Source organism: Rhincodon typus, chromosome 6 (genome assembly GCF_021869965.1).
Source record: "Rhincodon typus isolate 14 chromosome 6, sRhiTyp1.1, whole genome shotgun sequence".
NCBI lineage: Eukaryota > Metazoa > Chordata > Chondrichthyes > Orectolobiformes > Rhincodontidae > Rhincodon > Rhincodon typus.
The window spans coordinates 42472401-42497770 of NC_063337.1; the positions used below are offsets into that span (position 1 = coordinate 42472401).

The following is a 25370-nucleotide window of genomic DNA, read 5'->3' on the forward strand; positions in this document are numbered from 1 at the left end:
TAAATCATAGAATAAGGACTAACTGGAAAGCTTTCAAAGTGTCAGCTTGGGCATAATGGTTGAATGGTTTCCTTTGTTATATGATTTTATGAAATAAATCCTTCTCTTTATGACTTATGTTGGTTTAAATGCCCATGATATGTAACTACCTACACGTATAAAAATCCATAGCTGAACCTGGAACACCGATTATTGTCGAATGAGAAAAGTACACTTTCCTTTTGAACACACATTCATTCAGAAGCAAACGTGAGTTAAAAGGCTGACCAGGTGCCATGTGCTGCAGCAAGATATAGTAGTAAAGTAGAGTAGGGATGTTTTGCAATCAATGCATCGTTCCACATCAATACTACTCAGGCCACTAAAATGTAGTCTTCAAATTTCTCAAAATTAATAGCAGCCTTCCTTAGCAGCAGATTCAAGTTCACACTTACAAAATGGCTATTCTTACAGCAGTTTGCACATCGAAAAATCTCTCAATGACACCACAAGGTGGTGAAAATATAGGAACTGTGTGGACATTAGGATAATTACGAGCAAAGCAAGGGGATGTGACAAAAGATGAAATCTACAAATAGATTTTGAGGAGCCTTCTGAATCTGAGTAAAATGAAAATATGGCAGAAGGGTTCAGGAAGATAATTTCATTTGATTTTTGAAGGAGCATCCTTATTCATTGGAAACCCAAATGGCAAAACAGTGCTTGAGATTGTGGCTCACAACAATTGTTTATGAGTAACTTTGCCTGTAATCAAAGAAGTAGGGGGATGAGAAAGAACTAAAAGCATAGTAGACTGATTGTGTGTATTTCAAACAGGGACTCAAATTATACATGGCAGCATTGTCAAATTTACAGCTATTTGGCTAAAATTCTATACTTTGGATAACTGACTGGGGATTCATGGTTCACATTCAAAACTGTGGAAATTTTCCAAGAGGCAGGAAGCAGTGTGAAAAAGAACACTTCAAATTAAAACTGAGTGTCTGGAAGCTACACTAACAAACACCGTTGATTTTTCAATAGCCTTAAATATCAACTTACAAAACACACATCAAATTTAAATAAAGCTGGCTGATTTCAGATGAGGCATTGCTAAGGCTATGAATGTTACAGTGATGTCCGATAGTCATGTGGAGTTCTATATTTTGGTTGAAATCTGACTCAGAATGAGCACAGATGTGCGTTCAATAGGTGCTAATATAAACAAGTTTTCCAGCTGCACTTTTTATGAACAAGAGCCTGGGCTGACAGCCATTTACTGAGCTTTGTGCTTTGATTAATGAACAATTTAGTGACTCATTGTGACACATATCCCTGAATGACACACATATCGTCTTTATATTTTGCTTCCTTGTCTATAATGAAGTATATTCACGATTTAAAAGTTGCTAATTGCACCACTTACTTATGTGGTGCAAACACAGTTTGCAATTTATTTATTTTGAAAGATGTTAAAACATGTTCATCTAGATGTTAGTAATGTTACTGAATGAATACTTTGTGATCACGTCAATTTTTTCTGTTATTTCAACAGAAGCTGTGTTAATGCCTTTGTCAAAATAGCAAGAGAGACAAATTTAACACATCCTTAAAAGTGTTTGCACAAAATATCACTGATAGTGATTTCCAAGCTTTAACAAAATTGCTCTCAGTTGTTCCCTCACACCGGTGTAATAGACTAATGACAACACAAAATAGTAATGATCTGATGCAGTATAAGTGTTTAAAGCAAGTTGTCAGGACAGAAAAGGGAAAGTATTTCTTTCTAAGTGCAACTGACAATAAGCATTACTGAAAATTTCTCATTGTTGACATTGACTACCATAACACTAACTTCTCTCACATAAGAATATCAGAAATAGGAGCAAGGGTAGGTGTATGCTCTGGCATTCAATAAAATCATGTCTCATCCGATTGTGGCTACACCTCCATTTTACTACTTCCCACGACCCCACAATAAAAAACCTAAACTCTGTTGTCAATCAACAATAAATGTAACTCAGCCTCGAATCTATTTAATGACCCAGCCTCGACTGCTCCCTGGGGAAGTGAATTCCAAACACTACTGAACCTCTGAAAGAGATCTTCTTCATCATCTCTGTCTAAATTGCCGATCCCTTATTTTGAAACTTTGTCACTAGTTCCAGATTTGCCCGTAAGAAACATCCATCTACCCTGACAAATCCTCTCAAAATCTTACATGTTTCAATAATACCAGCCCTCATTCTTCTAAACCCACAATGAATGTAGGTACGCATAAACTTTCCTTGTAAGACAAACTCCTCATTCCAGGAATTAGCCTCATAACCTCTCTGAACTATTTTCACTGCAAATCAATTCCTCCTTGAGTAAGGTGACTGGAACTTTACATAATACTTTAGGCGCAGTCTCACCAATGCCCTATATAGTTATAACAATAATTTATACCTTATCTGCCTTGCAAAGAAGGCCAACATGCCATTTACCTCTTAATTACTTCTTATTACTGCATGCTAATATTTAGTGCAAGAACATTCAGATTGCATTACATCATTCTGCATTCTCCATTTAAGTACTGTTCTACTTTTCTATTGTTTCTGCCAAAATAGACAATCTCAGTTTCTCACATTATACTCCATCTGCCACATTTTGTCAACTCACTTTGCCTACATCCTTTTCCAGTCATATATGTCCTCCTCATAACTTAATTTCACACTTATCTTCGTATCATCAGCAAAATTGGCTTCAATGTGATGGTCTTTCAATCCAAAACATAGATTGTAAATAGTTAATGCTGAAACACTGTTCTCTGTGTCACTCAACCACTTTCACTTTCAATTTTCCATCCTGAAAACGACCCACTAATCCTGATACTTTTTCCTGTTAAGTAGCCAGTCCTCTATCCAATATATCAACCCCAACACCAAAAGCTCGCATCTTTTCTAACAATCTTTTCTAACATGTCATCTTATCAAGTGTCTTTTGAAAATCCAAATACTCAGAATCATAGAACCCTACAGTGTGGAAGCAGTCCATTCAGCCCATCAATTCCACACTGATGCTCTGAAGAGTATCCCATTCAGACCCATCCTATCCCTTTAACCCTGCATTTCCCATGGCTAATCCGCTTAGCCTGCATATCCCCAGACGATATGGGCAATTTAGCATGACCAATCCATCTAACCTCACATTTTTGGACTGATTCCTTTCTATCCATGTTACATCCTCCAAAAATTCTAACAGATTTGTCATGATTTCTCTTTCACAAAGCCATGTTGACTCTGAGATAGCAAGAACTGCAGATACTGGAAGTCAGAGTCGATACAGTGTGGAGCTGGAGGAACATGGCAGGTCAGGCAGCATTAGAGGAGCAGGAAAGTTGACCGTTCCTGATTTTATTATGATTTTCTAATGAGCCTGCTGTTACCTCTTTCATATTGGATTCTAGTGTCTTACCAAAGACAGATTTTAGCCTAACTGTCCTTTACATTATAACTTTCAGTCTCCTTCCTTTTTTGAGCAGAGGTGTTACATATACTGTTTTCCAATCTGTTTGGACCTTTCCACAATCAAGGGTATTTTGGAGGTTTACAACCAATGCATCAATTACAATTGCAACAATTTCTTTAAAACCATTGGATTGAGGCCATCAGGTTGAGAGGACCTAGCAGCCTCAAGTCCCATCAGTCTCTCCCTTATTATTTCTCTTGTGATGATTGCTTTAAAGTTCTGTCTCCATTTTGCCTCTTCACTGTCTGCGATTATTGAAATACTTTTTACGTTTTCTACTGTGAAGACAGATACAACACATTTATTCAAAGTTTCTATATATTATTTTCGATTATTTATTCTCCAGTCTCATCCTCTTCTGCTCCTTTCTTTTCTTTAAGCGCTTCTGGAATGTGGGTGTTGCTGGCTGGCCAGCATTTCTTGCCCATCCCTCGTTGCCCTTGAGAATGTGGTGGTGAGCTGCCTTCTTGAATTGCTGAAGTCCACCTGCTATGGGTTGATCCACAATGCTCTTTGTGAGGGAATTCCAGGATTTTGACCCAGTGACAGTGAAGGAATGGTGCTACATTTCCAAGTCAGAATGATGAGTGGCTTGGAGGTGAACTTGTAGGTGGTGGTGTTCCCATGTATCTGCTGCCCTTGTCGTTCTAGATGGAAGTGGTCCTGGGATTAAAAGGTGCTGATTAAGGATCTTTGGTGAATTTCTGCAGTGCATCTTGTAGATAATGCACACTGAATGTTGGTGGTAGAGGGGATGAATTCCAGTGGATGTGGTGCCAATCAAGCGGGCTGTTTTGTCCTGGAAAGTGACAAGCTTCTTGGGTACTGTTGGAGCTGTGCTCATCCAGGCAAGTGGGGAGTATTCCAACATACTCCTGACTTGTGCTTTGTAGTTGATGACAAGCTTTGAGGAGTGTAAGGCATTTTGTCATTCTGATGTTATTTCTGTTATATTGAATGTTGTCGGGCATTTTGTTCTCCTCACTTACTGTCAGACACGATGAAAAGTATTCCTTTGTTCTCTCTCATTAATTTGTTTTGTATTTGCATTTATGTTAAAATATAACCAGCTGAGAGGTGGGCCAATGGCTGGAGCCTGCCACTGAGTGGTATGAAGGTGGGACTGCACAGAAAGAGAAGTTCCTGACTGAACACATCATTGTTGGGGCAAAGTAAGACTGCTTTACAAAAAAAAAATCATTTTGACTAAATACATACTAACCCAGATGTGTCAACACACACACACACACCATCTGCAGAAAACTAATTAGACAAGGTGTGTGCATGTATTCTCCTGCCCAAGGATACAGTTGGCAACCACATGGGAGCAGACCGCACACAGTCAGGGTGGGTTTAATAAACCTACTGATGACCCAATTGGAGCCATTGCCTTAGAAGCCAGGGTCCTAGGTCAAGGAGATGTATGAAAATGTAGCCTTCATGAACATTGTAGCTGTATCTGGATGCATAATTTGGTCAATTACAGAATGACACTTAGGAGGATTTGTTGGAGGACTGACTATCTGATAACCAAAGTTGTGCATGGAACCCACGTAGCAACTAGTGTTGTGAGTATATTCACTTGGTATCTTAAAGGGTAGCCACATTAACTAGCAGTTGCACTGATTGATGTGCTTTGTCCCAGCGACATCGTCGTAGGGGTAAAGGATTTTAGAAGGGGATACAACTCCCTGCCCCATTTGACTTACAGAAGTTAGGAGGTGAGTTATTCAGTGATGGTAATGCTATTGAATGTCAAGGACTGGTTAGATTCCCTCTTGTTGGATATGTTCATTGCTAGCATTTGTGCGGTGTGAATATAACTTGCCATGTATAAGTCTAACCTGAATGATGTCTATGTTTTGCTGCATTTGGGCTCAGATAGTTTCAGTCCCTGAGGAGCCACAGATGATGCTCAACATGATGCAATCAGTGGTGAATATTTGACTTTTGACCTTATGATCAAGGCGAAATCAATAAAAATGAGCTGAAGACGATTGAGCTCAAGCCTCTATTCTGAGGATCTTCTGCAGTGATGTCCTTGGATTAAAAGTATTATTAAGATTATCTCCGACCATCAGAGAGCTTTCCTCTTGATTCCCGTTGACTTCAGTTTTGCCAGGGCTCCTTGATACCACACTTGATCAAATTGATACCGAGGGCATGCATCCTCACTTCTTGAGTTTAGCTGTTTTGTCCATATTTGAAACAATGTAATGTGGTCAAGAGTGGAGAGGGTCTGGCAGAACCCAAACTGAGCATCATTAAATAATTGTTGCTTGAAGATAGCACTGACAGCAACACCTTACATCATTTTGCTGATAATTAAGAGTTGACTTCTCAAAAGCATTAGGGTTGGGCAATAAACACTGGCTTAGCCAGAGATACCCACATCTCATGAATGGTAATTTGCTGGGTTGGATTTGTTCAGCTTTTTATCCACAGGACATACCTGAGCAACTTTCTGAATAGACACCAATGTTGTAGTTGTATTGAAACAATTTGGCTAAGAGTGCTGTTTGTTGTTGAGCAAAAGTCTCCAGAGTTATTGTTCGAATATTGTCAGAGTCTGTAGTCTTTGCAGAATCTATCATCTTCAATTTTTTTAATATATCGCATGCAGTGAATCAAATTGGCTAAAGTGTGGCATAAATAATGCTAGAGATCTCAGAAGGAGGCTGAGATGAATTTTCCACTTGGCACTTCTGGTAGAAGATGCTGGCAAATGTTTCAGCTTTTATCTTTTGCACTGTTTGTGCTGTTCTCCCACATTATTGAAGAATGGGATATTTTTGGCACCACCTCCTCCAGTGAGCTTTTAACTATCCATCACCATTCACAATTGGGCATGGCAGCACTGCGGGGCTTAGATGTGATTATTGTTCCCGGCTGCACCAGATTGACACATCAGTTTTAGGAATACCTGATGCTGCACCTGATATCTTTTGATACCATCCTTAAATTCCTATTCTGGACACAGATGGTGCATCTTTCTGGTAGAATCTTCCTTCCGTAATGGGATATACATTTCCTGAGAGTTAAGACATATCTCCTTAAATGTCTGTCCTTGTTTCTGTAATGTCTTAAATTTTAACATGTTCACCCAGCCATATTAGGCAAGTCTTTGTATTTTTGTATGTGCCTTTGCTTAAGCTTAAGACACTAATTATAAACTCACATTTCTTACTGTCAAACTAAATGGGAAATTCTACAATTTTATGATCACACTTGCACAGAGGATCCTTTACTGTTTCTTCTTTAATTAATCTTGTCTCATTACACATTACTAGGTGCAAAATGGGATGGATCCTGGTACATTCTAGAACAAATTGTTTGAAGAAACTGTCCTGAATGCACTCTGTGAACTCATTCAAGGGGAGGCAATGGCCTAGTTGTATTATTGGTAGACTATTCATTGACCGACCCAGGTAATGTTCTGGGAACTCGAGTTCAAACCCTGCTGTGACAGATAGTGGAATGTGAATTCAATCAAAAATCTGAAATCAAGGAACCATTGAGGATTGTCAGAAAAAACCCATTTGGTTCACTAATGTCCTTTAAGGAAGTAAGTTTCTGTCTTTACCCAGTCTGGCTTACATGTGACTCCAAACCCACATCAACGTGGTCGACTCTCAACTGCCCTCTGGGCAATTAGAGATGGTCAATAAATGCTGGCATAGCCCATGACACCCCCATTCTGTGAATGAATGAAAATAAAATCCTTTAGGGTACCTTAGCTAATTTGAATTGTTCATTTGATATGAAGATTGGAGTTGCCCATGAAACTATATACTCTGTCCTACTGTATAGCTACAGTTAGGGGACCCATAAACAACTCCCAACAATGACTTATTTCTTATCTGCACCCAAACTGATTCTACATCCTGATCTTCCGAACGCCGGTCATTTCTCAACACTGTGACTGATTACTCCTTTATCAATGTAGCCAAACCATTTCATTTTCATTTCTGCCACCTTCCAAAATATCAAGAACCCTTGAATAGTTAAGTCTCAGCCCAAGCTTATCTCTTAGAATGGCAGAATTGTTAGAGTGGAAAAGGAGGCTGAAATAACTCCACAGAAGCCAGCAGCCCATCACTAAGTCACCCTTTATGTACAATTGCATAGTATTTGCCACCGGTCCTGCTTCCTTAGAGCCAGCTCGCAGAGTGAGCAGAACCTCTGACACTCCTGTTTATTTCTGTCATCCAGGGCTCCCTGATTGGACCAGGTCAACAGCTCCAATCAGGGACCTCATATTCTATGAGGTGCACCTGGCTCACCTTTTTACAATCACTACAGAGGCTATTTCGCCCATCATGTCTGTGCTGGTTACCCAAATGAGAATTTCACACTGCTATTCTCTTGCTTTCTCCCTATGACCCAGTACATTCTTCTTTTTCAAATTACCACCTACTTCCCTTTTGAATGCCTCGATTGAACCTACCTCTGTCAAAGTCTGACCCCCATTGCATGAATAAAGCTTTTCTTCATATCACTTTTGTTTCATTTACTTTAAATCTATACCCTCTTATCCTCAATACTTGCATGAGTGTAAAATAATGCAGTAAAACCCAAAGCAAAATGTTTTGGGACAGAGATTGCATTGGTGTTCAAGTCTTTAGCTGACAGAGATTGAAACTATCTGGCAGGTAGAAAGTGGCTCATTAGAAAATTACTGATGTACTGACCCATAATTTACTGTCCTTTGAACCAAATGGAGCAACAAACCTGTACACTACATCTTGTGAATGTCATGTGAAATCTTATAAATGTTCACCCAGAATTCAAGATTGTTAAAGGCCAGGAAAGCCTAAACTTATACAAATTTGTTCAACTAGAACAGGGTTATTACATGCCCTTTGGCCATCACATTTTGAGAAGCAAGCAATTGTTTTTGAGAGAGTACAGGAGAGATTTAATAGAATTTTTCCAGAGATGAGGGTTTACTATTACATAAATAGACTGGAATAGGAAGGTACGAGGAGATTTGAAAGAAGTGTTGAGATGCAGTAAATAATGAGAAACTGTTCCTCATGGTTGAAGGGTCGATATTGTGAGGGCACAGATTTAAGGTGATTGACAAAATAGCCAGAGGCAACATGAGGTAAAAAATGATGCAATCAATGTTAAGATTTTTAATGCAATGCCTGATGGTGTGTCAGAGATAGATTCAAAAGTAGCTTTCAAAAGGCGATTGGATAAGTAACTGATGAAGAAAAAATTTGTGGGGTTATGGGGAAAGGGCAGGGCAACAGAATTAACTGGATTGCTCTACTAAAGAGACATGCAAATTTGATGGACTAAACAATATTGTTCTGTGCTGTACTACTATACAATTCTAAGCTTCTGTTGAATGAACATTTAGTGACAGCAAATTATTATGATTTGTAAGCTGTAAGGGCATATTGCATAATGCCCTTGGGAGCATCCTTAGCTTACGTCACTAACTAAAACAATTTTCCAGATAATCTTTCAAAATAATTTAAATTACTATATGCCTGGTTTAGAAATGTGCTATAATAGGATTATGGGTTAAATGTATTTACTGTGACAAGTACATTGTAAATAATATTTTGGAAAACAAAAGTTGCACACATCATTAATTAACAACTTACAAAATAACCTCTACACAGTTATACAAATAAAACATGACCATCATCCCTGAGAAAGACAAAACAGAAACAGTGAATTGTCATTAATGCCATTTCTCAATGGGAATAAGAATTGATTTTTTAATGAAAAATGTAAGTGCCAAGACTGTTTATTGATAGTTCATTCACATCTATGAACTAATTAATGGGATCATGTCCATTCTTGCAGTGAGGCTGGTAACCTGACAAGTGGAATAACCAGCTACTGTAAAATCTGTCCAATCATAATCCCATTTCCAGTGGGATGTGGCTTAAAATTCAAATTGGTTGACTACTCCTGCAGTTGGGCACCATTTGCAATTTCCCTTTATATATGGTTAGATGTACAATGGTTTGACCAGCAGTCCTTAAGAACTGCATAGAAAGTTTTAGTTTTTATTATTCTACGACTGCAGTCAGTTCATCCAAAGCTCCATTGTACCACACCTACAACTGCTACCCCAACCTTTCATACATGTGATTGACTAGGTTGGCTTATCATGTGGTGAGCCTTTGCATTGACCCCTTGACAAGGTGACACTCCCTCAGCACTGACTCTCTGACTGTGAGGTGATCCCTCAGCACTGACCCTCTGTGAGGTGAGTTTGCATTTGAGTTTGAGTTTGATTCATTGTTGTCATATGTACCAAGATACAGTGAAAAGTGTTGTTTTGCATGTTACACAGGCAGATCGTATCAGAGTAGCAGAACAGAATGCAGAATATGGAGTTACAGCCACAGAGAAGGTGCAGAGAGAAAGACTGGAATTAACATTTGAGAGGTCTGTTCAAAAGTCTGATAACAGTGGGGAAGAAGATGTTCTTGGATCTATTTGCATGTGTATTCAAACTTTTATATCTTCTGTTCGATAGAAGAAGGCGGGAGACAGTATAACTGGGGTGGGAAAGGTCTTTGATTATGTTGGTTGCTTTCCCAAGGCAGCGGGAAGTATAGATGGAGTCAATGGATGGAAGGCTGGTTTGTGTGATGGACTGAGCTGTGTTCATGACTCTCTATAGTTTCTTGTGGTCTTGGGAAGAGCAGTTGCCATAACACACTGTGATGCATCCAGATAGGATGGTTTCTATGGTGCATCTATGAAAATTGGTAAGAGTCCTTAGCCGAATTTCCTTAACCTTCTGAGGAAGGAGAGATGTTGTTGAGCTTTCCTGACCGTTATGTCAATGTGGGTGGATCGGGACAGATTGTTGGTCGTCATCACTCCCAGAACTTTCAACCATTGCCCCCATAGCTCCATTGATGCAGACAGAGGCGTGCCCTCCACTCTGCTTCCTGAAGTCAATGACCAGCAACTTCATTTTGCTGACATTCATGAAGAGATTGTTGTCTTTACACCATGCTGTTAAGCACTCAATCTCTTTCCTGTGTTCTACCTCATCGTTGTTTGAGATCCAATCTATAAACCGTGATGTTATCAGCAAACTTGTAAATGGAGTTGGGGTGAAATTTGGCCACACAGTCATGAGTGTATAAAGAGTACTGTAGGGGACTGAGTACACAACCTTGTGGGGCACTGGTTGTGAGGAGAAGGGATTGTCATCTATTCTTACTGATTGCAGTCTATTGGTCAGGAAGTTACAAAGTGGGGAGCTGAGACCTAGGTCTCAGAGTTTAGAGATGAGTTTGTTTGGAATTATGGTGTTGAAGGTGGAGCTGTAGTCAGTAAGTAGCAGCCTGATATGGGTATCCTTATTATCCAGATGTTCCAGGGATGAGCGTAGGGCCAGGGAGTTGGCATCTGTGCGGACTAGTTGCACCGCTAGGCAAACTGCAAAGGATCAAAGCAATCTGAAGAAGGGTCTAGGCCCGAAACGTCAGCCTTCCTGCTCCTCTGATGCTGCTTGGCCTGCTGTGTTCATCCAGCTCTACACCTTGTTATCTAAGGCAATCTGGGAGGCTGGAGCTGATGTGAGCCATGACTAACCTCTTGAAGCACTTCATAATTATGGAGGTCAGGCCCACCAGGTGGTAGTCATTGAGGCACACTGCATGATTTTTCTTTGGTATTTTAATATAGTGGTCTTCTTGAAGTAGGTGGGAACATCACATCATAGTAAAGAGAGGTTAAAGATGTCTCCAAATACTCCTGCTAGCTGGCCCACACAGGATCAGAGTGCACAGCCGGAAACGTCACCTGTGCCATTGCTTTCCATGGGCTCACCCTCAAGAAGGCTGATCTGACACCTGCAGCGCTGACCATGGGTACAAGTGCACCCAAGGCTAATGGGATAGGTTTCACTGACTTTCTGCTCAAAGTGAGCATAAGATGCATTCAGCTCATTGGGTAGGGATATACTGTTGCCCGCAATTCTGTTTGACTTTGCTTTGTAGCCCATTATGTCATGTAAATGATCCCTTAGTACATCCTTCTCACTGTAAAGTGATCCTTCAGTATATCCCTTTGACTGTGAGGTGATCCCTCAGCATACAGACTGGGGAGCGGTGTGTCAACCTGAATGATGAGACACTGGCCTCCACTCACTATTGTTTCATTATGTATCACATTGAGTATTTTTCTTTGTGAAGTACCTGACACTCATAGCACACTGAGAACATTTAAACAATTTCTGAATCTGATAGTGATTCTGGCCTCCTTGTGGTAAATCTGGGCAGTCATCATGGCTACTGGGTGATTTTGTTGATAATATGGAGTTGAAAAGTACATTTTCTGAGTGCTTTTTGATGAAGCTTATGCACAAATGCAAGTTTAAATTTTCTCTCTTTCTCATGTATCTTGTCCTGCTGGACAGCCAGCACAGCTATTGTTTTACATTGACTTAAAAGATCAACTTCAAAGTTTCTTTACATGTGACTCGGAGATTCTTGATAGTGTTTTACAATTTCATTCTGAATTTCCATCCATTTAAATAATGAACTATTGGGTTATATCTTATTCCTTTCTTATTAGAGAACACTTTCTGCAATTTTCACTTGCATTTTGAGATCTGTACTTTGTAGTTCCCAGTCATTTTTCCATGAAAACCACAGATCAGTTGCCTTGCTAATGTAAATAATGAAAGAACTGGGATTGATATTGGGTCTTTCATGTCCTCAAATCCTCCCAAAGCTGTCTGCAGCCATTGAGTTACTTTGGAAGTGCAGTTACTATTGATATATAGATTATTTTACACACAAGGCTCCACAAACTGCAATGAAATAAACAACCAAATAATCTGCTTTCCGTGGTGATGATTAAGGAATTCATTGTAATTATGTCATGGGATCTTTTAATCCCATTTGAGAGGACAAACAGTGCCACAGTTTAGCTTGTCATCCAAATAAATGACAGCACGTTTGTCAATGAAATCTCCTTTACTGCTGCCTGAAATTACATAGTGGACTAGACTGTGTGTTCACATCTAGGGGTATGACTTGAAGCTATGACCTTTTGTCTCAGACGTGATAGTGATACTAATGAGTCAAGGTACCATGCTCTCAGAATAATGACCATGCTGATTTTTGCTCATCAAAAGTGGATCAGGGCTATGCATGGAAAGTAAATTGATTTCATCCATTCATACAACAGCAGTACTTTCATGATACAACATATGAACCTTTGCACAGGATTAGTCATAATTTTACATATCATAATCAAGTACATACACTGTATTAATTGCATAGAGACACTAAGGGCACATACATGGACATGCACATGCATGTTAAATAAGACTATTTTTGTTTGTTCTTAGCTTTTGGGCTACACCAACTGACTGTGACTAATAAAATCACTGTGCTACTCTGGCCTTTTTGAAAAGATCAAGGGATAGCGACTTACTGGTTACAGGTAAGAAGTAGAAAAACAATAAACTAACAGACAGGATTGTATCATTGCAGTCAATAAAAGACAAATGCTCCATTGCATTTGCTCAGACAAGAAGCCATCAATTAAAAGATACCATATACTCTTGTTGCCAGTGGCACATTTTATATTCCTAATCCCTGGTTTTACCTGATCAACAATGAACTGAATGCTGATGCGACTGTCAACGGCAATTTAGAGCAGCAAGCTGCAAAATGTTGATGACCTTTCCAGGGTCATTCATGAAGCAGCCTACAGAAGGGAGATGATTACTGAACTGCTGTTTGAGCACAGCAAAAGCTCAATCACTGTCCTGGTCTGAGCATGGGCTTTATTATATTGCAATTCAGCTTTAATGTGTGTTGTGTGACAAGGTGTAATGCGCCATAGTTGTAGTATGTAGCTTCCAGCTCCCAGATTTTAATTGCCCAGTTTTTCTTCTGCTTGAAAAACTGTATGAATGCTGAAAAACCTGAAGGTATATGCATCATGGCTGTTCCCTCAAAACCTGGTGTGAACATATGGAATCCTAAATTAAGAGCCATATGGTATCTACATATTAAAGAACTAAAAATTTTGTTATTTATGTTAAATCATGGCAAGATTGGATTGGAAAGATAAAAAGATAAACTGGGCAGGCATTGTGAAGCAATTCAGCCTATCCTATCACAGAGAATGAAATTACACTCTCTAACGGTAACCTGAATAACTCCTGAGATTTTGCCTCCACAGCTGCCATTGCAGCACCATTGCAGGTACTAATCACTCTTTCTGTGAAGATTTCTGGTTGCGGTCTCAAAGGTACATTTACCAGGTTGGATCCAGATCAGTCTTTTCTATTCCAATTCTAATTCTATCTGTTTCCTTTCTTTCATCGCTGAGAACTCAAGGTTTTTCTAAATGTTCTTTAGCAGCAGGCATCAACCTTATGGTTCATCCATGCATCACATTTATGAGATGGATGAATCCTTTGTGCTTTAATGATCACAAATTAATTCAATATTCAACGTGCATCAATCAAGTCCTCTTAAATTTGCCAACATAACTCAGCATATTGATCACTGCTCTGTGAAGATTACACATGGTCACAATTGAGTTCCTTACCTACACTATGGACTTGAGAGCCAGTGAGAGACCCATGTTGGTTTTTCTAAGAAAGACACTGAAGCCACATTCCAATCAGGCAGTGGTTAGGCCCCTACTGAACCCTCCCTGGAGTCAAAATCACGGGGAACTGACGATGCCCGAGTAAAAGCTACAGGCCAATCAGCAGCCAGTAGCTCTTCTGCTCAGCAGCATTACAGAGGAAGCCGTGGCTGCGTGGTGCCAGGCCTACCTGCAGCCAAGTTAATTCTGGCAGTGGCAGGCTGCAGTGCTTAATTGGCCAATTAAAGGCCTCAAATAGTGGCAAGGCTGTAAGGTCAACCAAGGGTCTCCTTGGCCAGAACTTAATTCGAGCTGAGGTTAGCAATGGGATAAGGTATGTTACCACTGCACCTAATTAAGTGTCCTTCCCACTTCCAAGCTCAGTACCTCCAAGGGCAGACCATTCCATTCCATGAGTTTCAGTTTTGTCTATATTGAGTTAAAACCATCAATCATGCTCCACGTTTTTCCCTTCAATGTCCGAAGACCTTTCACTTTATTCCTACTCATTATTATCTGCTCAAGTTGGTTTACTTGTGAACATTATCTATATTGTTCTGTAACTCTTCGGTTGCCTTTTTAAACCGTGCTGTCTTTCCTAGTTTGGTAATGTTGGTAAATGTGTATTTATGAATCCAGGACATATACGTAGATTAGGGCTAGTCGAGCCGATAGGTGGTATATTCCGTACATCTCCACACCTATATTTCATGCCCAAGCTATTAACTGCTATTTCCAACTTTAGTTAATTTCTAACCAACACTTCACGTTTAGTAAGGCTTCCTAAAGTCAGAACAGTATTGTAGAAATCGGTTCAGACTGTTAGTCTTTTAATCCCAATTTACAGCTCCTTTACTGCTAGCCTCAATGAATGTCGGCACGGGAAATGTATATCTGCTTATTCCTTAGCACTGCCCATCATGTTGACAGACCCTGCAACTGACTGCACCAAATTAAAATTTGTTATAGAAATGGAAAAAATGAGAAATGCCTTTTTGACTTATCTCTGGACAATAATGAATTTCAATCAGTCGACCTAATTTCCTGAGAGAGGTCTGTGAAATTCCACTCAGATCTCCAAACATAATCAAGAAAAATTGAAATATTAGTTCAGTTCAACTCATATACTATTCAATTGACAAATTCATTCTTCAGTTTACTTGCCATTTGTCTTAGCAGCTTTGGAACCGGTATATACCCTAAGGTAGTTCATTATCTCAGTCTTTGCAATTTTTAAAACCTTAAACATCTACTTAAACATAGTTAAAAACAAATTAAATATGAATGCTGTGTACAGACAAAAGTACAGCACATTTTTTGCTACAACATATACTATTAATCATTTCACAACACTATCGTAAATGTATAAGGAATTATTTTTCATAAAAATACATTCAGTAGATCTCCTATGGGAGTCACTGCTTTCACTTAGAAGGAAGTGAAATTACAGTTGATAAATTAACATAGGCAGTTTCCATTATAAATGTATAGGATATAGGAATTTATAATGGAAAAAGTTGACAGAACATCCACGCAAATGTAAAATTTTGACCTATTATGGATATGCCTTCATACATGGTTGAAAGTGAGCTCCTGTATTTGAGTACTAAAAAGCTATTCAACAATAAAATTTGGTCATTACACTTCATTTTCTTTTCATTTCAGCAATGGGTACAGATCAGAAAGAAATGAAATTTTATATACACCTGGATAGTTGACCGTAAAATAAGGTATGCAGCAAACACACGGTAGTCCTCCAAGGGGACAAAATCAGCATAACTTTACGCATTTTACGGTCTACGCATGGTGTATATAAGTTACGTGCAGAAATGTGTAAATGATAATTTAGAGGTCATTCACACATTTCACTTATCTATAAAAAAAAGCAGCAATTTCTTTCGGAACCTTACCGTTTATGGAAGCATTCAAATAAATTTTAGAAAGAATATACTTATATTTAAGGGGGTAAAGGTAACGTATATGCACCATGGCATCAGGCTTGACCATAAAATGCACAGAGTTAATAGATAAGTGACCAACCTTGGTGAAATATCGCATCCTTGCTGCATAAAGGCACCCAGAGAAAACCAAAGACTGTTAAAGATGCCAAACTCATTGGGCGGTTGATCATTTGGCGATGCATCTTGTCCATCTTCTGGTTCTTCAGTGTGCCATTCATATGGGCTAAACCTGCTCACCAGGAAGAGTACCACGCTGACTCCAATGTAGGCAAAGACGATACACATCCAAATTTCATATGCCAAAGGGTCAAGAAAGGAGAAGACACCAGGCTTGGACTTCTGCGGTTTCTTGATCATGATGGAAATTCCCAGGCTCATGAAGGGCTTGGAAAAGTCAATGACCTCTTCTCTTACTAAAGTAATGGTCAGTGGCGCCACACCAATCTGTGCTCTCTGTGAAATGGGGGGAAAATCCTTTTTAAATACATATCTGAAAGTACACACACGATAGATGATACCAGTGCAATCAACCTTTGAAGAAAATCTTTAGTCTCTTTCATTAATTTATTCAGCTTTAAGCTTAGAATATTAAATATTTCAACAAGTGCAATGTGGATAGTGCACCATATGACTTACTGTTTGTTCATTAATTTTAATAGTCCTCTGACACCATACTTTGTTAGAGTAAAAACAAGGTGCCAGGAGGCTCCGCTTTCAGAATTATAGATGCGCCATGCTGTTTTTATTTTGCAAATTTTGTACATTCAAATAAACTCTAATATTTATTTCTTTCCCCCCAATTTTTCTCAAGGACATTTTAACAGTGGTCCGATGCATCTACAGGAAAGTTACTCATTTGTACTCACTTAAACTCGTAAACACAGATTAACAGTCCCTTTAGAAAGTACACTCGAGCAGATAATAAATGTCTCAATGCTGAAACATATGAGCATCTCGTTATGTCTTGATACAAATACTCTCCATTGGACAAGGACGCTGATTGGGGCCTGACTGTGGTTCTTTGTGGGCCTGTATGGCAGATAGGAAACAGTACTGATGAGCCAGTGGCGCCTGCCAGATTTCCAGCATTGATATCTTCACTGCATCCAGTCCACTTCCTCTGAGATTAGGATCAAATTTTTGCCAGCACTTTCTCTAAAACGTTGAATTGTTCACTGTTTAAAAATGTCAAGTCAACATCTAAGATTTGTAAGAACACAATTTAATGTTCTTGTGCATGAAATATAGAAGATGCATGGCAAGTTAAAGTCCAAACAGCATTATTGATGATGTGAAAATATTCCTACCAAGTTGGGCTGCATTTCATCAGAAGGAGGGCTGTCAATTAATTTGTGATCAGAACATTGTGATCAGAAAGCACTCTCTTACAATTCCTCAGGGTTCAATCAATAGCAGTGGATGGTAAGGCCGAAAACTAGGTCATCAGTCTAACTTCTGAACTGATATGGCATGGTACAGGAGAGACTTAAAAGGGAAAAGGGTTTTAACAGTGTTTGAATGCATTCATGCATCACTTTGTGTGAAAGTAAACTATACAAGCCAAGGTCTCAGTTTGACTCCTGTTATTGCTGGATGTAAGATTGCTAATCCTTCTGGAGGGCCCATGAGTCTCCAACAATGAGGCACAGATCCTTCAAGCTGGGCTGTCTTCATATTTTAAATATCCACAGAAGCAGTCCATCCTCTCGAAGAGGTGGAAGTGGGATGAGGAAATGAGGGCTGAGGAAGAGGGAGAGAAAAAAAGAAGTGAGCTCAGGGGAGAGGAGCTAGCTTAAAGCTGGATTTTTGCTACCAAGGTGGGTAGCGTGAGTGGGCAAATTTTACGACTCAGCAGATCTGCTTGGATTTAAAACATACAATTTTCACTTCAGAGAGGTGTGGATTCAAGGTAGGCCTGCTAAACATCAAAGCAGATCTTAGGTGGCCACAGTAGTGAGACCAGGGAGCAAGATATGAGTGCCAGTTGTTTTAGAAATGGTTAGGCTCTCTATTCGTCAGCTTTTACATCCCCTCACACCTTACCCAATCCGCATGTTCCTTCCATGCCAATAGATGCACTCCCCAATCCACCTTCACACCAACCACGCCTCCTTATACTCTCATGTCACTTCCATTCCCACTCACCCAGTCCTCAGAAATCATGTGAAGATGTGAAGAAAACTTCTGACAAATGCACCTCTCATTCCTACACAATTGCTAGTGAAACCACCACTCATGAAACCCATTCAAAGCTATTAAAGGGTTTAATCTCATATTAAAAGTAAACTTCCAATCAAACACCAAATCAAAAGCAGCTAATCCTTTAATACCCTCTTTAAGCTCAACACTACATTCAAAAGGCCCTGCTCAGTCAGGGTTTCCTGCCAGTGTGAATCATATTCCACCTCTTTCCCACTGCTGGTAAAATTGATCTGTTGGAAGTGGGGTGAGACTTACAAATCTAGGCCCCACTTGCCATTTTTAAAGGCCCAAATCCCTTAGGGAGTGGCAATTCAGGGAATGAGAGTTCAGGAAGAGGAAGAGGTTTGGTGATAGCAGCTGAGAATAAAAGGAGATTGAGAATGGGGATTAGAAGATGGGGACCTGAGGGAGAGATGGAGGAGGAGCAATGTAGGTCCATAGAAAAGGGGGAAATTGGATGAAAGGGCCTGAGGAAAGAAGGTGACTGGGATAGGAAAAAAGATACAGTGGTAAATGGGGAAGACAGTGATGAAAATAAGGCTTAATGAATGAAAGAGAAGTGGAATATGAGTAATGGGATTGGAACTTTAGGAAGGGGAAAGTGAGGAGAGGGATAGGTATTAGAACCAACATTTTCTGTCGAGATAAGAGCAGGAGATGCAACATGGTGAATGCAAACAGAGGATCAAATGTACAGATATTATTTGCAAGTGATAGGTGAGTGGGAAAAAATAGAGAGCGGAGGCCTTTCAACTGAAGAACGAGGGAGAAAGGGAAAAATAAAAACCAAAAGAACTGTGGATGTTGTAAATCAGGAAAAATGTAGAAGTTGCTGGAAAAGCTCAGTAGGTCCAGCAGCATCTGTGAAGAAAAAATTAGAGTTAATGTTTCGGATCTGGTGACACTTCAACTGAGGAAGGATCACCGGACCTGAAACGTTAGCTTTATTTTTCTCTTCACAGATCCTATTGGATCTGCTGAGCTTTTCCAGCAACTTCTGCTTTTGTGCAGGGAGAAAGTGAAATGGAAGACTCTTGAATTGCACTTCCAGTGATGATTGAATAGAGAAAATAAAGCATCAAATAAAAGGTAATGGAATAAACAGTTAAAAAGGAGGAATATAAAGAGATTGGGGCAGGAGGGTGGAACGGTTATAGGAGAGCTAACCAACACAGTGTCAGGAGGCTCTGAATATTAAAGAGCCTCTACCTCTCTTGCAGTTTCATCACTTAATGAAAACTCTGCTTTGTTGAGTCTGAGCCCACAACAGTTGGTGCTGAGCTGAATTTAGGCCTACAGGACATATGAGAAATACTCCAATATTGAGTTCACTGTATATTCTGTGATTTTTCTTTAGGATTGGTTCAATGTAGCTTAGCTTTGACAAATGAAATCCAATTACAGACTGACTGTAACTAACGTAATCTTTTCACAGACTCAGAGTCTAAACCAGAGTTGAAGGAAGAGACATCATGATTGGGCCTAGTAAAAGTGACTTTGATTGGACAGCCTGACTTCTCATGCAGCATAGGGGAATCTACTCAGAACAACAAAATAAATATCAGTGTGAGATAGTATCAGTTACAGCTATATTATCTTGGCATTATACCTTTAATTACACAACGACCTATCATAGTATGATCATATTACATGAAGGAAATCTGAGTACTACCAATTTTACTAATTACCCAGTTGAAGGAGGTGGTGCTATTGTGGCAATGTCACGAGACGGTCATTTCAAAAAGCTCAGGCTAATGTTCTGGGGACGTAGGTTTGAATCCCACCATGACAGTTAGGAAGAACTAGAAAAAAATGCTCACCTAATGGTGGCCATCTAACCACTGTCAATTGGTGGAAAAACCCACCTGGTTCACTAACATCCTTTGAAGAAGGTAATCTGCTGCCCTTACCTGGTCTGGAGTACATCCAACTCCTGACCCATACCAATGTGGTTAACTTTTAACTGCCCTCTGGGTAACTAGGGATGAGTAATAAATGCTGGCTAGGCCAGCAACGCTCAATTCTCATGAATAAATAATAACAAATCAGTGGCCCACAATTAATTAGTGCTGGAATTAAAGTTTCTTCATGCTCAGTTATTTCCCTCCCTTAGAAACACTCCACACCATCAGTTTCCTTTCTTTGATAATGGGTCACCTCCTGGTCGTTGAAAACCCCCCATATCAGTTGGTACCAGATCATGGGCAAAGATACACAACCTAATGCTCATAACCTAAATCCACCAACATTATGTGACGAGATGGCACATGGACAGAAGTCACATGATCAGAATGTCGCATGATTATCCTCCAGAACTACCACCAGAGTTGGCAAATCAAATAGATTTCAGCCAGAGCTATGGTTCTCAGATCTGACTGCTGCTGGATAGGATACTCGTGCAAAGGACAGATACAGATTTGTCTATAGTTCCCTCCTGGGATCTAATAACAAGGGAAACAGTAAGAGGGAAAGTTAAAGTTTTAAAAAGAAGTACAGAACAACATATCAAAATAAAACAAAATAAGTAAATATCACAGCATTTTAAATTATGATATCAACTGTTGATACAGTTACTTGGGTTTTTTTTTAGTCCCTTTGATTTACTTTCGCTAGAACAAAATATTATCATAGAATCATAGAACCCCTACAGTGTGGAAACAGGCCCTTCGGCCCAACAAGTCCACACCAACCCCTGGAGCATCCCACCCAGGCCCACCCTCCTATAGCCCACCTAATTGCCAACTTTCCAGTAGCAGCTACGCGAAGGAACAACCAAGGTATTTTTATCTGTTTTCAGAAGTTAGGAAGTCTGTACAGTTTGAATAGTGAGGCGTCTGCCCACTTCCAGTCAAACCACATGAAAACATTAAAAGGACAATGACTGTTTCCGTTGCACAGTGGAACCAATCAATACAGCATTCCAAACATTTCAGCTGCTGCATCTGAAACCCTCCTTCGGAGATAGAGTGAGGGAAGAACACTGTTTAACATATCATGATTAATACATAATGCTCTCCTGCCATTTGGGACAGGTACCCAAAAATATCCAAAGGGACAATTTGTGCTTGTCATTTTGTAAGGTGCTGTTTTTCAAATTTTATGAATGGGAATTGGATCCCGCCATAATTTTTGTTCATGTTATGAGATTGATAAGAGCATGGAACAAGTGAAAACAGCATGCTGATGTGAGTCATATCTCCCTCTCCTTTGTTGCAATATTGGACATTTTCCCTCCGACCTTGTCTTACTGATGGAAGTTATGTCAGGGATCGTTTTCTGCTGTGCACTAGTTGTAGCAAAATCATAAATGTATTCTGTCAGTACATCGAATTGTGGCATACCTAAGAACACAGAGGAAATCTGCCATGTTCTGGGGGCATCAGGAGTTTCAGTCAATGCTAAAATTGATCACATCACAGCAAAGTGCTTCTTCAGCGGACTGTGGTTTTATCTAGGTTGTTGTGGCATAATTTTAGAAGTGAATGGAATTAGAAATGGAGTCTTTTTTTATTTGTATGAATGGTGTAAAAATGATTGTGACTCTTCCATGGCTTTGCATTCAGAGAGATTTGTCATGATAAATGGCAAAATTGAGAGGAATGTGAACTATAGAGTGTGAGGGATATCATAAAATCATATAATCACTACAGTGTGGAAGTAAGGCATTCGGCCCATCGAGTCCACACCACCCTTCTGAAGAGCAACGTACCGAGATCTACACTCCTACCCTATCCCTGTAACTCTGCATTTCCCATGTTTTATGCACCTAGCCTGCACATCCCTGGGCACTATTGGCAATTTAGCATGGCCAATCCACCTAACCTACACATCTTGTTGGAAGGATTCCTTTGTAGCTGAACCCAACAGCTGGTTGTTTCTGTTTTTTTTTCACTGATTTAACTAAATGGAGTTCAGCTGATTTGAATTGAGAGAGTGCAGGTGGCCAGTGCCCGAGAAAACTGCAGAATATTTCGTAAGAACTATTTTACATCTTTGAAATTACCGTTTGAAATTGATGCTCCCTACCCTAATGCATTTACCCTACCCTAAGCACAGACCACCAGGAAAGTTTCAACAAAACACATACTTCAAATAAATGATTCAATAGGAAAAAATGGTTGTTTACTAAAATCATAATAAGTATGTGTTAGCATGCTTTCAAAACTGTCATCACTGGTAAATATAGGAAAAAGCATTAAATATTTCAAAATGGGATGAAAACTAAGATAGCACCATGGAGATAAAGAGACTGAGTGACTTTATTGGTTACAGTGATGGCAAAGTTCCTTAGAATTAAATTCTGGATATCCAAAATCTACATCATCTTTTGTTTTATAATCAGGAATCTGTCACTGAAGAATAAAAGATTCAATTGAATCTATTAAGGCTATAACACGCCCACTGATGTAGAAATTTAAACAAATATTATTGTGCTATGGAGAGAAATGTCAGTTCTGTACTCTGTCTCTTATTGTTCATATCCAGGATGTCTGATGTACTTGGTGCGTAATTAAAGAAACCAGAATAGTCAAATTATATTTTACATCAACCTTGAGCCTCTCTCTTGTATATAGCAAAAATTAATATTGCTGGTCGTCATCCTCAAGTTAGTTCCATTATTTCAACTATTAGCTGGAATAATCACAGGGTGTCCCTGGTGGGAGATCAGCAGAATCCCTGGAGAAATGATACAAAAGGCTGAAAATAGTCAGTTATACAATTTCTCTCAGGGCACTGCCAATCTTCCTTTGAAGAGAGCAGAGAAATCCTTTGGTACTGCATTAATTTCATCACACGATTTTTGAATATTATTTCTGAAAGATGTTGCAATTTCCTGTTTCCTTTTTCCACACATTTTGGTATCTACAACATCTTCCTAAGCATTTGGTAATTAGGACACTCAACACAAACTTCAAATGAACACCCAAAGGGCCAACTCGTTTTTAATGTTGAATCATATATAGAAGAAAGCTCCATCCTTACATTTCCAAATACTCTTGTTAAATTTGCATTTTAAAGCAATGTTTATTGACAGCTCTTGAAAGCACTCAAATTTCTGTGGGAGTCACATTCCTCAAACTCTTCACAGACTGAAATGACTAGATTAATAACTTTGGTAAACAGTGCAAGCAAGAAATCAATGCACTACACTTCTTATGCAAAAGAAATTTGAAGCTAAGGAAAGAAACTTTACTTTCCAGCTATTATAAAAAAGATGCTTACCCCATAAACAAGTTCGCCCACCATTCCATTCCAGATTTTAGTGTCTGGATCTCTTGCTCCATATTTTCCATCAGGAACGATTTTAAGTTCATATTTGATCCCGATGTGCTTTGCAATTTCTGAAGCTAAATCCACACAGTAACCCTCGTACTTGTCATTTCCTTCCAAAGTGTCATGATTTTTCTTCAGCATAACATATGGACCTTCCTGATAACCAAAGGACAGATTAAGTCCGTGAAGCACATTGAAAGTTCGCATTCATTTAGTCTGTAATGCCAAAAGCACCACTCAGCTGAAGATCTGATTCAACTCTGTATCACAGGCATTTGTTCCCAGTTAAATTCAGGATAAAAATGATTCAAAATGAATGACAATGGGCTAATCTTGCATTTTCTTTTGACTAAGTTTTAGTTTTATTGAGTTGCATGGAGGGTTTCTCTCTGTGAAGCCAAATGGTTTTCCTTCGCTCTATCTTACTAAATTCATGCCATTAACTATCAACTTTATCCCCTGGCATCCTTCCCCACAATCCCCAACCCCAACCGCCACCCCCCCACCCCGCCCCATATAATTCTAGTCCAATTCTACCACTTACTATATCCAGAACAACATATCACTGCTGCGATATCCAGGAATAGTCCCGTATCCTATGTACGTGCGCTACTTTTAAAAGTTTGTTTTGCACTGAGACATGCACTGTTAGTCTGGAACTGCTGGCTGGGGAGTCTAGATCCATGGATCATAACTCAAGGATGAGGATAGATAATTTAGGACTGAGATAAAGAGAAATTTGATACGTCCAGAGAGTGCTGAGTCTATGGAACTCTCTGCCACAGAAAGTGGTTGAGTTCAAAACACTGAATGTTTTCGAGAAGGAGTTAGATATAGTTTATAGGGCTTAAGGGATGAAAGGATATGGGGTGAAAGTGGGAACAGGCTACTGGGTTGGATCGTATGATCATACTGAATGGCAGAGCAGGCTTGAAGGGCCAGATAGTCCACTCCTGCTCCTGCTTTTTACATTTTCTATTCTGCAGTGAGTAACTCACATTCTCTCTCTATAATGAATGTCCACTGCCTACAAGGCACAAGTCAGGAGTGTGATGGAATACTCTCCACTTGCTGGATGGGTGCTTCAAGAATCTTGACCCCATCCAGGATGAAGCAACCTGTTTGATTGGCACCATCACCAAAATTTTCAAGGCTCATTTCCTTCACTATTGATGCACAGTAACAGCAGTGCGTACCATCTAAAAGAACTTACCAAGACTCTTTCAACTGCACTTTCCAAGCCCACAACCTCTACCTCCTAGAAAGATAAGGAAAGCCAATGTTTGGAAACACCACCACTTACAAATTCCCATCCAAGCCTCATACCATCCTGACTTTGCATTATTTCTCTCTTCTTTCACTGTCACTGTCTCAAAATCCTAGAACCTTCTTCCAAACGGCATTGTGGGTGCTTCTTCATTCAAAGAACTGCAGTTGTTCAAGAAGACAGTATACCTTCTCCAGAGTAATTAGGATGGGCAATAAATTCTATGAACAGATGATTAAAAATGTCACTGAAATGACATGGATAAAGCTCTGCTCAGAATCAAGATGGCCGTACTGGTATGACTGATTGTATTTTGGGCGGAGCCCATCCGCATTCTTTTTCTCTCTCTCCTTTTATCTTCTTTTTCTTTCTCTCCTTTTATCTTCTTTTTCTTTTCTTCATCTTCCTGATGTTGTGGGGAGGCTGGAGTGGTGTCAGTGGTGACTCCTGGCACGTAGGCCCAATGCATGGTCTCCTGGAATGGCAGCAGAGTGTTGGCTGCAGTGATGGCGCAGCAGGGACTCCTGGCCACGGTAGGCCCGCAGCAGGGACTCCTGGCCGCGGTAGGCCCGCAGCAG

General features: G+C 39.7%; 1 protein-coding gene across 3 annotated transcripts in view; it reads right to left on the reverse strand.

Annotated features, from left to right (window-relative positions):
- Positions 1-25370, reverse strand: part of gria4a (glutamate receptor, ionotropic, AMPA 4a) — a 222242-nt gene that overhangs the window by 18019 nt on the left and 178853 nt on the right. For all 3 annotated transcript variants that reach the window (XM_048597758.1, XM_048597757.1, XM_048597759.1), the window contains exons 10-11: positions 23475-23681; positions 16129-16502 (exon numbers count right to left, since the gene is read on the reverse strand). In XM_048597758.1, coding sequence (XP_048453715.1) covers positions 16129-16502; positions 23475-23681 — 581 coding nt within the window. The remainder of the gene's footprint in view (positions 1-16128; positions 16503-23474; positions 23682-25370) is intronic.